At 42.5% G+C, this 13,006-nt stretch overlaps 1 protein-coding gene across 1 annotated transcript in view; it reads right to left on the bottom strand.

The window, feature by feature from the left end:
- LOC126388298 (LHFPL tetraspan subfamily member 7 protein) overlaps window positions 1-13,006 on the bottom strand; it is a 160,995-nt gene that overhangs the window by 109,673 nt on the left and 38,316 nt on the right. The window contains exon 2 of the mRNA XM_050041339.1: window positions 6,391-6,529. Coding sequence (XP_049897296.1) covers window positions 6,391-6,529 — 139 coding nt within the window. The remainder of the gene's footprint in view (window positions 1-6,390; window positions 6,530-13,006) is intronic.

Genomic DNA, 13,006 nt, shown 5'->3' on the forward strand with positions numbered 1-13,006 from the left:
GTTCAGCCTCCCTCTCTCTCTGAGCATAAAACATTGATGGTGGCAAAGCTCGCCGGCGCAGCAGCTCAGCCACTGGATGGAGTGCTGAGCTGAACCAGTGGAGGGTTAGCAAGTTCACATCTAATTCTGGACTTCACCCACAGGACCACAGGGCTGAGAAAGGAAAGAGCCAGGCAGCTTTACCTCGAAAAAAGGTTTTTCCTAGTTCAAACCAGTCCTCGGCTGTGTGTGTGTGCGAGTGTAAGTGGGCCGTCAGACATGACAGAATTGTTGATATGTAAGGTCATGTGCTTCTATACTTCTGAGAGAACGTACAATCACTCCTGGGCTGTGCCTCCTACGTTCTCGCTATGTAATAGTAGCAGTGATGCAGCAGATGTTGGTGTAAATGAAAACAGCAGCGTCGGTTTTGGAGGTGGGCTGTATGTGACCACAGTTACGGGGGGATGATTCAGCCTCTAGTTGATGCTGTCTCACACAATCCTTGTTTGAATTATGTGCATGTATTGTTAGCACAGGGTCTGCAGATGTGAGGGACGTCGACGAAAAAGTACTTGAAACCACCACATTTGGAGAAGGTGCCGTCACCTGCACCCTGAATTAAGGCTAAATTAGGGCTGTTGCAATGACCACAGTTTTGCAATACTGTACAGTTGACCACAGGAGATGGCAACCTGCTGCCACAACCGCTACGTTCATGTTTTTGCTTTTTTTCATGAAAGCACCACATATTCACACTATGCTACATAAACCAGCAGCATGTCGAGGCACTGAGCGCCTATCCTACGCTGAGCGCTGCATGTTTGACAGTTTTTTCTGTTCACAAAGCATTAAAAAATAATTAAATATGACTGAGTAAAACGCTGTGTGAACCACTTGTCAGTGTCACTTTTGCTCAGCTGTCCAATTACAGTGGAAGGAGGGCGAGACAAATACCACAAAGACCAACCGTCACATTGCTGGACATCAACAACAGAGGAGAAATTACGCTGAATTCAAGTGGAACTCATGAGCTCCATGGGCAGCCGTGAACATGAACTTGTGAACCTAATCTGTGCAGTTTTAAGAATTTTTAACCACACAATTGAACTTTTTGTGGAAAAAAAGTGTTGCAGTTGTATCCTACCAAATATAATGTAGCACATGCTTATCTACTGTCTAACGCCACATAGTGCAACAGATTTAAGATGTGAAATTTGACCTCCTATGGCTAATCAAATGTAAAAAAAAAAATCTTCATTCCTTTCTATCTTTTTACAACAAGGTTTCCTACACATTCAGTTTTTTTGTGGCAGCCTGCCTTGAATAAAACTTCTGCTGCCAAGTTTTGATTTTAAAGTTTTTGAACTGGACCATTAATTAGGAGCGCCGTTGGTACTGTTCAGTTATTCATTTATCCACACTCTCGCGGCGCAGAGCACACTCTGGTCACAGATGGAGCAGCAGAACACCAGGCACAGTGAAAGGGAAACTTAACCGTTCATTGTGCTGGGTCTAAGGTTTGCTTGCACTCAGAAACAGTTGCTCCTGTCATCCATCAGTTTTCCACCCAGTAAGTTGAAACTCAATGAACTGCTGAGGGGAAAATAAAGGACACATGTAGAGTTCTGCCTGCGCTGCATTTAGGGACATGCAAAACCTTCGAATTTAGAGAGGGAGCACAGACTGATACACAAAAAAACACCCAAAACAACAAGTTAGCAACCCCCCCAGTCAGATTCAAACTCTGTTGGAAACACTACCGATATACAGATGACAAAAGTGCAGATTTGTTTTGCATTTATATCTGAAAATTTCGCTTTCTTCAATCCTTCCAGCTTACAAATGCATATAAACTTACTACCCCCCAAAAAATTAACAAACAACGAAAAAACAAAAGAAACCAAGCACTCTACGCATCAAATAAACTCCGCCCCTCCCTTCCTATCTGATATTTCACTGGTTAACACTTTTGATTTACTGCAAATGAAACAAGATCCTCTCACAACACAGCTTCAAAGTGTCTTAATCATAACCTTTACTCTTTATATTTCAAACATATCCCAAACCACGAAAGAAGTTATGATCAGAAAAATGTCCTCACTTTGTGCTTTGTATTTTTTGTCTTCATAATGATTTTCAGGCATCATAAGTGGGGTAACACATCATCTCTCACACACACACACACACACACACACACACACACGCACACACACAAACAAACTGACATCTCCTTTGCCTGTCAAAGATACTGTAGAAAACATGGGGATCAAAACAGGCGTCTATCTGCAAAGGGAAAGTTGACAATCATCTCGTCAGCAGTTCATTTCTCCCAATCTGCTCAAAAACACACACCTTCAAACACAACGCTGATAATATGCACACCACAAAGAAAACCATTGTTCTTAATCTACTTGTTTCAGTTTATCAGCCCTCTTTGGTAACACTCACAAACACACACACACTTGCAGTGCTGGGAAAACAAACAGTCTTCTGATCTGCCCTCCTCGGGGCTTTGTGGTTCTCTCTGTGAAACCTCCGTCTATCTAGACAAGAGTCGACCTGGAAACGGAACAAAGGCCCGGTTCCTTGCGTCGCATTGTTGTTTAGCAAAGTCTGTCGCTATGAAAGACACACACACACACAGCTCTATTTCACACAACAGGATTACACACAGAGATACGCACACACATCCACAAGAGGCTCTTGCTTTGCCACAGACTCCTTCTCATCCTCCCAAAGCAGCATTGATCTGATGCTGGAGTCAGACACAGAAGTATTAGAGCCTGGCTGTAAGCAATAAGCGCCACTTTAAACACACCATTAACCATGCCCTGTGAAAGTTCCAGTTCTGTCAGTAAACATTTAACCTGCTCAAATGAATTCAGCCTCTAAATACGGTTAGTTAAATGGCACATGCAGGGATTTAAATTAACTACTCAATATTCTCAAGGATAGAGGCTACGTGATTGCTGCTAAAGCTAAACAAATGAGAGAGGGGAAAAATAAGGTTTGTAGATCAGCTGACGTGAAGAACAGACTTCAGACTTAGTCAACAGAAGTGCTTGAAGAGCGAAAGAAAAGGCAGAAAATGGCAGGAATGTAGAGAAAGAGACGAGGTTGAGACCTACGATGAAGCTGGACCGTGTTTGGTCCGAGTGCCAAATTGAGGCCAAATTGTTACATCTGCAATTTTCTGTAGTGATCCTATTCGTGCGCTCCACCACCACTCTCCTTCCTGCAGTCTCCGCTCCTCTGATGCTAACCCCCTGACTCCCCCACTCAGGACCAAGCACCAGACCAGGGGCGACAGACCCTTCTCCATAGCTGCCCCCTCCCTCTGGAACTCTCTCCCCAAACACATTTGAGACTGCACTGACCTCTCCCGATCCCGAAGTGTCTTTAAGTACCATGAAAGGACTCTATAAATAAAACGTATTATAAATATTATTATTATTATTATCATCATCATTGTACCTATGGGCCCTGACACATCAAGCCGACAGTCAGCCGTTGGTTAACATCGGACCATCTCTCGCCCTAGTTTTTGCGGCGTGTCCCGCACGATTGGTACTTGGTTCCCCTTGTCGGTCCTCGTCAGCCCTTGATGGCTGTTTTTTGTCCGATTCAACATGCTGAATCGGTGGCGGAGCCCCTTGGTGAGTAAAATCAGTCCGATTGGTACTTCAGCTCTTTGCATTTGAAGAGAAACAGAAGTGAGGAAAGTAAACAACTGGAAAGTCAAGAGGGTGCGTGATCAAAACATGCCGTTGAGCTCTTTAGCAGAAACTGTTCGTAATGGTTGGTGTTATATTCCGCTAGTGCACGATAAATATATTTTGTTCTTCCAACATCTGGTTGTGTAGCTAATGTGATAACTTGATAACTAATGTCTTGAGTCCTTAATGTTCGTCTTCCGATTTCCCTTTCTGAATGACGAATACAGACTACCGCCACCTGCTGGTATGGAGAGTTATTTCTTCTCAAGCAGGTGCAGAACGTATGCGCTAGTTTGCTGTTGGTTGTAGTCTTTGTGGTGTGTTCACTTGCCAATTTTTTGGCTGAGACACAGGCGACATGAGGCAATGCAACAGTCAGCTTCTGTCGCCACTAGTTCTTTGATGTTGGTTTGATGTGTCTGGGCCTTAAAGTATACTGAGATAGCCTTTCACATGACCTGGTGAAGCTATGTTTGAGACTGAGAATACGACCAAAATACAGTACACTGAATATCTTTTTAAACAATTAGATTTTGCTGGCACAATAGTGCTTACACAAATATAAATCTCCTCCTGAAATGAAATGAAATTAAAAACAATTTAGATTTTAAGTAATCCCAAGACACTTTAATGAGACTGTCCTTTTTTATAATCAATTTGAATATTTTACTTCCTGATATAAACTTGCTTTTTTTAATTTGCTTTTACCAGTATTTGTGGCAGCCATGTCTCAGATGAATTGTAATAAATTAATCTTATGTTCTACAGATGTCTGTTTGAACTTCTGTGTTTGATAAAGTGGTGAAAAAGAATTACACACACTGTTTTTTTCTGGGGCTGATGAGTGAGCCATCTGGCTTCTTTTTCATCCCTTTTGAAAGTTGCACAAACCGGTTGGGCAATCGCAAGAAAATGGCAGCAGATAAAGACAAAGTTTATTAGCTGAAGAGCAAGCGAGCATTTAAGGCCCAGAAATATTTGACGCTTATGGTCAACTTAGAAGGAAAACATGTTTACTACAACTGAGTAACCTTGAATGGAACAGAGTGACTTGAACAAAGTGACAAGAACAGAGTGATTTGAAAACAAGCATTGTGTGACACTGTGGCAGGAATAAGTTGGCAAGAGAAGAAAATAAATAAAACCTTAACATTGAACCCTGGAAATGAAATAATAATAGGGGTTTTTTTATGTCATATCCTCTCACGCACTTTTACAAGACACTTTTATAAGACAGCCTATCCTGTTTTTAAAAATTTTTCTCAATATTTTACTTCTATTTTAGAGTTATTTTACTTCTCCTAATTCTAAACTAACATAAACTAATATGTTCTAAAGATGTCTCAACTTTTGTATTCGATAAAGTGGGAAAAAGTTGATCAACCATGAAACAACAACAGGGGAAAAGAGACTTATAATGACCTCACTGGCTTTCCATGTTACATACGATCGATCGCGGAACATGCAGTTTTCTTTAGAGATTTCTTTTTTGCTGTGGTGGCAAAGACATTCCCAGCAGAAACACTGTGGAGGCTGTTCATTTTGAAGGCACAATGGCTGATGGGGAAACACCAACACTCTGCTGGCCAGTGGTGTAACTTAATCACTCATTCAGCAACTCAGCAACAATGACAGACTTTTGCATTCATAAAGCTGGGGTGTCATTTCTAAACATTGTGTACGTACAAAACGAGGCCTGAAAGAGGTGCACGCCACTTCCCACGCAAAAGTTGGGATCGATAAAAACAGAGTTGATGCTGACAAACATTTTGGAGACAGTAAATTGGTGACACAGATGGTGAGGTGGAAGCCTGGTTGTTGAATTTGTTGAATATTTTTTTGGCACACACCATTTTTGGCTTTTGTCCGTACGTACATTTTTAGTATGCATCCTACACATTGTTTTATAAATGAGACCCCTGCTCTCGCATTGCTGCTGTCCAGCCAAAAACACATTTAGTTTCAGTGCAACACGTGTAAGAAAATATGTTGCTGTAAGTAAAGCACACAGGAGCACATCCTCTCGTATAACAACAGCAAAACATTTGTACCAACTGCCATTTAAATGGTCCGATGCACAAGGCAAGAGTGTGAAGGCCGGCACTGAGCAGTGACATGAGCCGTGCTGCATTATGGGATTTTAAAGCCCAAGCGCTGACAAGACGTCGCTTTGTTTACGAGACTACTTCTCTGTTTGAGTGAAAGTGGCAGCCTGATAAGTCACATGTAACCCTGAACCAATGACCTGTGTTAAGGAGGCATAATTGTCTTTTTACAGCAGGCTCTAAATCTATCCTCGCCTTCCCTTTCGCTGCTTTCACCCGTACGAGTGCTATGCAGACTCTGGTTGCCTAGCAGCAGCTGTCCTCGGGTTGCTTCTTTTGTTGTTGTTTTTTTGTTTGTTTTGTTTTGTTTTATTGATTGATGGGCAACAAAGTCAGATGCTTTTTTTGTACAACTCTAGTAATAGACAGTGCTATCAGTGCTTGTTGCAGAGTGGCTCTAATGGTAAAGGATGCAGGATGTCTTTCACTTGAAAGGCACAGGGAGCGTACAAGATACGGAAATTATGAATTTAACACAGACACGGGACTTTGCAAGTTCAAAAAATTTAATGTTTTTTAGCTATTTGCAAGAAGGATGCCCTCTTTCTTTGTATCTAGTGTGAGTATGTGTGTGCATCTGTACCGACCTGCAGCCATCTGCATGTATCCAGCCAGGGTGCAGATCCTCCTCTCACATCCTCCGCTAGGCAGGAAGATGGTGATGATGGCCAACAGGGAGCTGACAGCCAGCAGAGCACAGCCTCCCGAACACAGCACCGCACTGGTCTGAGGAACACAAACACAAAACAGTTCCATTTTAGCTCCATTTTATTGACAGAAAGTAGACCCAACACCACACTTGGAGATTTTCACAGCGGGGAGCAAACTCCTCTTCTGTGGAAAGTTGCTTGTTCCGTCACGTAACCACAAACAAACATGTTTACCTTCCTGTCAAACAGTTATGATTCATTGTATACATTTGAAAACACCTCCCAAAGCCAAAAAGTCCGTGTTTTGGTCAGGTCACGTTGTGCAATCTCACTGTCGATCCTCCAAACAGGTTAATGGCTCTCTCAGCTGGAAAACAGCACTACAGCCAAACAACAAGCCACTGTCCCTATTCATTACATCTTTGCTTAATCACACACACATGCTGCGAGCAAGAGGAGCAAAACACAGACAGGAACCACTGCTACACACACACACAAAAACCTCGACGTAGCCTGCAGGTCTGAAAAGTGAGGCCAATGCAGAAATGTCTTAAACCTGCATTCTTTAAATGGCCAGCAGGGGGCGACTCCACTAGTTGCAAAAAGAAGTAAGATTGTATAGAAGTCTATGAGAAAATGACCCTACTTCTCACTTGATTTATTACCTCATTTTCCTAATGAGTTTATGGTCTCAGTTGCCACTTTCAAGTCTTCTTCAATACAGCCTGATGTTTTGTAAATTATGATCCATTTAGAGTAAAATATACCGTAAGGTAGAGTAAGCTTTGGAGCATGAAGTCCCTACCACTGCAACCTGTCAATCAGGGCAGAGACATAGCAATGTGTATTTATGCCACTGTGAACTTGCTTTTGTCTTAAGGCACAGACACACCAAACCCACATCAATGAACTAGTGGCGACAAAGGCCGACTGTTGCACTAGGCCCGTTTCCACTTAAGAAGTTCCTGGTACTATTTGGGGGGCAGGAACTACAACAGGAACGTCCTCTCGCTCGGCCCTCTCAACCGCTGTGTCTCCACTGAGAGAGCGGAGTAGGAGGAAGGTTCCTGTAAAGTCACCGGGCTCTGTATGTGACATAATCGTTGTGCGACCATTATGACGGGGGCGACATAGGGGCGTAGGGGCGTAGGTGCGTAGGGACGCCGTTAGCCGTTAGCGGTGTCTGTAATAACTCCGGTCACGGCCCATGAAAAAAATATTTTTTCCAGCGGATGTCTTAGTTACAACATGATTGAGCTAACTGGAGTAGTTTCATGTCGTATCCGACAACGGGAGGCTTTTAACAGATGACGTCCTGATGTTAGCTTTGCTGCTGCTGTAAGCTGTCCCTGTCAGCTGATGCTTTCTAGACATCGTGATTTCCCAAAACTGAATAAATAACACACATAGCAACACAAAACTGCTTTGCTAGCTCAATCATGTTGTAACTAAGATATCCGCTGGAAAAAATATTTTTTTCACGGACCGTTTATTGAGTTACTACAGACACCGCTAACAGCTAACGGGTAGCCCAGCTACTCTACGATAACCATGTTATTAATTACAAAACGTCACATCCCGCCTTGAGTATATCCAATCAGCACCAAGTAATCCCCAAGCCCCAGCCAGGAGTTTCTCGAGGCCGTTCTGAGTACCTACTCCGAGGCAGGGACTTGTTTAGCCCCTGTAAAAGTTCCGGAACTCTGTCCTTCGGGGATGGTTCCAGCGGTGGAGACACGCACCAACGGCCCCGGCCCCGTAAAATTACCCCTGCGGTGGAAACGGGCCTATTGCCTTACATTGTCTGTGTCTTGGCCAAAAAGTTGCGCTTGAACACACCGCAAAGACTACAGCCAACGGCCAACTAACACATCAATCTGCACCTTCATGAGAGGAAATAACTCTCCATACCAGCAGGTGGCAGTAGTCTGTATTTGTCATTCAAAAAGGGAAACCAAAAGACCAACAGGATAGATATAAGACGCTAGTTAGCCAATTAGCATCAGATCCCAATTCAACATGCTGAATCAGCCAAGAAACAGCAAACAAGGGCCAACTGGTGCCAAGAGTGCAGGACACACCACAAAAAGTACAGCAACAGATGCTCACTGATGGCATGATATTGACCGACAGCCCCCTGTCAGCTTGGTGTGTCAGGGTTCTCAAGGCCTTTGCACACAGAGTCTGAAATTGTCGCACATCTAAAAATAAAAACGACTTCACGTTGTGTCATTGACGTTTGCACACTGAGTCCAAAACTTTCGTCCGTCATTAAAATTTTCAGAACAGGTTTGATTTGCTACGTTTTCCACATCCATCAGAAGCTTTTAGAGACGAACAATCGGCACATCGGAATCGGTGTGCAGGGTTTCTGTGCTGTTCGAATAGCGGATTTAAAAAACGCAGCCGAAAAAAACGGACTAGTGCAAAGGCCTTCAGTCAGACACACCCTCTCATTGAAATATGGTCACTTCTGGCTCCACATAACCCAAGATGGCAACGACCAAAATTCCAAACTTAAGACCTCGAAATGTTAGTCCACAAACTGATTGGTTACATCAACTTCTTTCACAGTCTGTGATTCATTCACAACTTTTCTGATGAGCTATGATTGTAAATTCCTATAAGTAGCCATTGATTTTATCCTCCATTAGTGTAGAACTTGTTTGCACAATATCCTGTTAGTGTTTCACCACCTTTTCACTCTGATCAATGTGCTAGCTGTCCTCCTTACAAAGAGACTCCTGTGCATTCCTGGACTAGTGGCAGCTAACTTTAAAGCCCTCCAGCATCTTAGCCCTGAGGGAGTGTGTGCATGTGTGAGTGCAGTGCTGCATTTCCCACAACCTGTGTGTCTCTGTTGTGCTCTTTGATCTGCATAACCTCTTAAGCTGACTCTCCAGCTTCAGTGAAGCTGCCACACACCATCCTTCTCGACACATTTTAAAACATCTCTGTCTTGGACAAGTGCAACACGCTAACGCAGCTGGAAAACAGCGCCACATTAATGATTAGCATGCAGGCGAGGGCGAGAAACGTCTAACATGCAGGAGGGAATTACAGCCCTAAAACACGTGTCATTATGCATGTCCCTGATGTGACTGACGTGAATGGAGGAAGGATGAAAGCAGAGTGATTTCCATGCCTGACAGAAGATTTAATTAGCTTGTTCTGGGTGTTTGGCAGAAAGGCAGAGTGGGGAGCAGAGAAATATTGAAGTGTTATGATGTTGGTGGCAATGAGGATGATTGTTCTTTTGACCTTTATCTGTCAATGTTTTTTTGAACGTGTGTGTTCTTCTTCAGCAGCGCCCCACATGCACAAACAGCGCCTTTACACACAGTCACATCTGGGTTACAGATCAGGCGGAGGGCACCTTGACTGTAGCGATTAAGCAAAGGAAGAGCATGTGCAGAATAAGAACAAACTCCTTTGGTAAAGTGACATTGCAAATCATTTTGGGAAAGATTAGAAGTTTAATTTGATTAAATTTATGATTCAAATGTCATAATTATTCAGCGCAGAGATCATTTCTCAGTCCTCTAGCAGCTACAGCGTGTAATGACAATTTTTACCTTTGAGATGGTGCTATCACAAAGGAAGCTTCAATATCAGCCAGCAGACAGCAAAGCAGATATTCATGGTCCCCAGAGGATAAATCCTGCTGATTTTGGTGATCAGATCAAAACTTTTATTATACTTTTTGACCAAAAACATGCAAAACTAATAACAAATCCTTCAGACTCAGCTGCATTTTGTGTTTTATACTAAATAGCAAATGTTGGCTAAACAAAAGCCCCGTTTCTACTGAGCATACAGAACAGTTCAGTTCAGTACGCTTTTTGTGTAAAGTTGTGGATGGTACCAATGGAACCGTTCCGTACCGTCCCCATTTTTGGTCCCCCCTCTGTTGGGGTACCTAGCACACAGATCTGGTACTAAAAGTTGGAGCCAAAATCACTGCAGTCTATTGATTGGTCAATAGAGGACAGTCACTCTGCTCAGGGCTGAGTTGTGTCTGGTTTTGGCTTTAACTATAAAATAAAGGATGTTTTGCTGCCTCTCGCCCTAGCCGGAGACGGAGAAAAAATTACTTCCCCCCACAATCCACTGGCCCGTCTGCCGCCGACGTTTAAGGTGGAACATTAACTTGCAATGTTACTCAATGCATGACATGAAGACGTGAATCCATCAGCACACCTTAAATATTCCATATGACAACTTTGACCATTACTTTAGGTTTTATATGACATACACTTTTAGTAATGAGTGGATCTTCAAGTGTTTATATATATTAATTTCGACCTGATATGTGAACTGTATATATTCTAATCCTCTGGAGCGTTGTTCCTGTGGGCGCCGGCAACATTAAACCCCTGAGCTTGCCTGAGAAGGACTAAATGCACAAACGTGCTATTCTTATATATCCCATGGAGAGAGAGACTCTCACTACAGCCTGTTTTATTTTGTTCTGAAAATGACGGCGTGCAGCCTCGTTCTGTGGATGATAGACGAGGTGCAGACTGATAAAGGAGGAATACAGTGAGTGACGACAACCCCGCCCGCATTTACGGGCACTGTTTGTGGTGGAAACACTAGGGTCTAGGTACCATGTCTGAAGGGTTACTTTTGGCTCCAAAGGTACCATACCGAAAGTGTTTGGTGGAAACGGGGCTTTAGATGCTACATGACAAACTTTCATAGTGAGTACAGGAATTAAAATCTGCAAACTTGGGTTTCCCGTATCCATATTCCTTATAGATGGTTTGCACTCTATTTACCCAAATTTGTCATTCTGTTTGTAAGGCCCTTTGAAGTGTTTGATTTCGAGCTGTAGGAAACAAAATCCATTAGAGTTGAAATGAAGGGAAGGGAAGGAGAAAAAGAAGCAGCTCATGAGGTGAAAATGATAAATATACAGATAAAGTTGATGTTGATGAGAATTATCAAGTAACAGCACACAGAATAAAAGTATGACTGGTGCGGTGATATCAGTTTCTCCACTGGTTTTCAGTCAGACCCACTGACACAGCTGAATGTGCATGAAAGTTCAGTCCCTGTTGATATTCCACAGTGGCGTACGGTAGTCAGTGCCAGATTTTGTGTCAAAACAGCTTTTTGGACTTTTTGGGCTTCAGAATTATGAGCTGTCTGAACAATGGCATTGCATACGAGTAGCTTAGCTCGCTAGCTAACTGGCGAATAGTAGCAACCACATTGGTTTGGAACAGTCAAGCACAATTAAATATCTCCGCCCATTAGAGCTGCAACAATTAATTGATTCATTGTTAAATATTTAATCAAACTACTCTGGTAATTGATTAATTGGTTTGATGAATTTTTTTAAGAAATTCTCCAATTCCAGCTTCTTAAATATGAATATTTTCTGGTTTCTTTCTTCCTCTGTGACAGTAAATGGAATATCTCTGGATTGTGGAGAAAACAAGACAATTAAGGACGTCATCTTGTGTTCTGGGAAACGCTAATCAATATTTTTCACCATTTGCAAACATTTTTTGGACCAAAACGAATTGATTAATCGAAAAAATAATCAGGAGATTAATCAACTAGAATGCAACCGCAGTTGCTTTACATCTGTGTTTGATGTAGTCTCTATGCCTGACTACCTGATGACCTCAGTACTGTGTGTATTTACACCTGTGCTTTCATTTGATCAAGCACTATCTGATTGCAAAATGCATTTCAATGCGAGGTGTAAAGGCGGTTTATTGTTAATACAGCCGCCTGCTTTCATATATCATAGCAGGGGACATAATAAGTAAAGGAGAAAGCAAGTTGCCGGTAAGAGCTCTTATCTCTGGTACTCCTGCCACAGCTACTTGTTTTTCTTCTTTTGAACCTGGCAACTACAAGAGGACAGAGGAGACGCAGCGACACACTACAGAAAAGTCATTAACTTCAGTGGTCTTTGTTCTTCTCAGTCTCTTGCTGAAATGATATTCATGTATGCAGAGGAATGCCTCCTTCCTCTCAGCTGCTTGATCTTGGCATGCCTTGTGGGCTCCCGGTGTGCAGCCTACCTCCCACCCTGCTGTTCATAATTCACTACGACACATTAAAGGTGCATCATGTCTCATATAGGGGAGTGGAGCTTTAGAAGAGGGGAGGGCAGGCATGTTCAGGTATATAAGGTTCACTCACAGAACAATAAAATACGCGTTATGATGTTGTAGTCATCTGAATTAAGTCAGACAATGATGATTAGCATAAAAATGCATGAATGTTTGGGAGGAAAATGAAAACTGCATTGCTGTAAATGGTTGTAAATCAAAATATTTCCATATGTGAGCTGTAAATCTGGACGCTTTTTGTGTATTCTGTCCATTTTTTACTCACTCAATTATCTGCAAGCACTAATAGATTTATACACGACATTTACTGTGTGCCATTTAAACACAGCCCGAGAGGCTAACAAAGACTATCAGAGTGCTAGACAGCTATTTTTACAGAAAATAACCAACATTTCAATTAATGGTGTCCCAATTAATCAACTCCCGACACTGCATCTGCTCTGATGAAACAAACCCATAAT

The sequence above is a fragment of the Epinephelus moara genome, chromosome 3 (genome assembly GCF_006386435.1).
Source record: "Epinephelus moara isolate mb chromosome 3, YSFRI_EMoa_1.0, whole genome shotgun sequence".
Classification (NCBI taxonomy): domain Eukaryota; kingdom Metazoa; phylum Chordata; class Actinopteri; order Perciformes; family Serranidae; genus Epinephelus; species Epinephelus moara.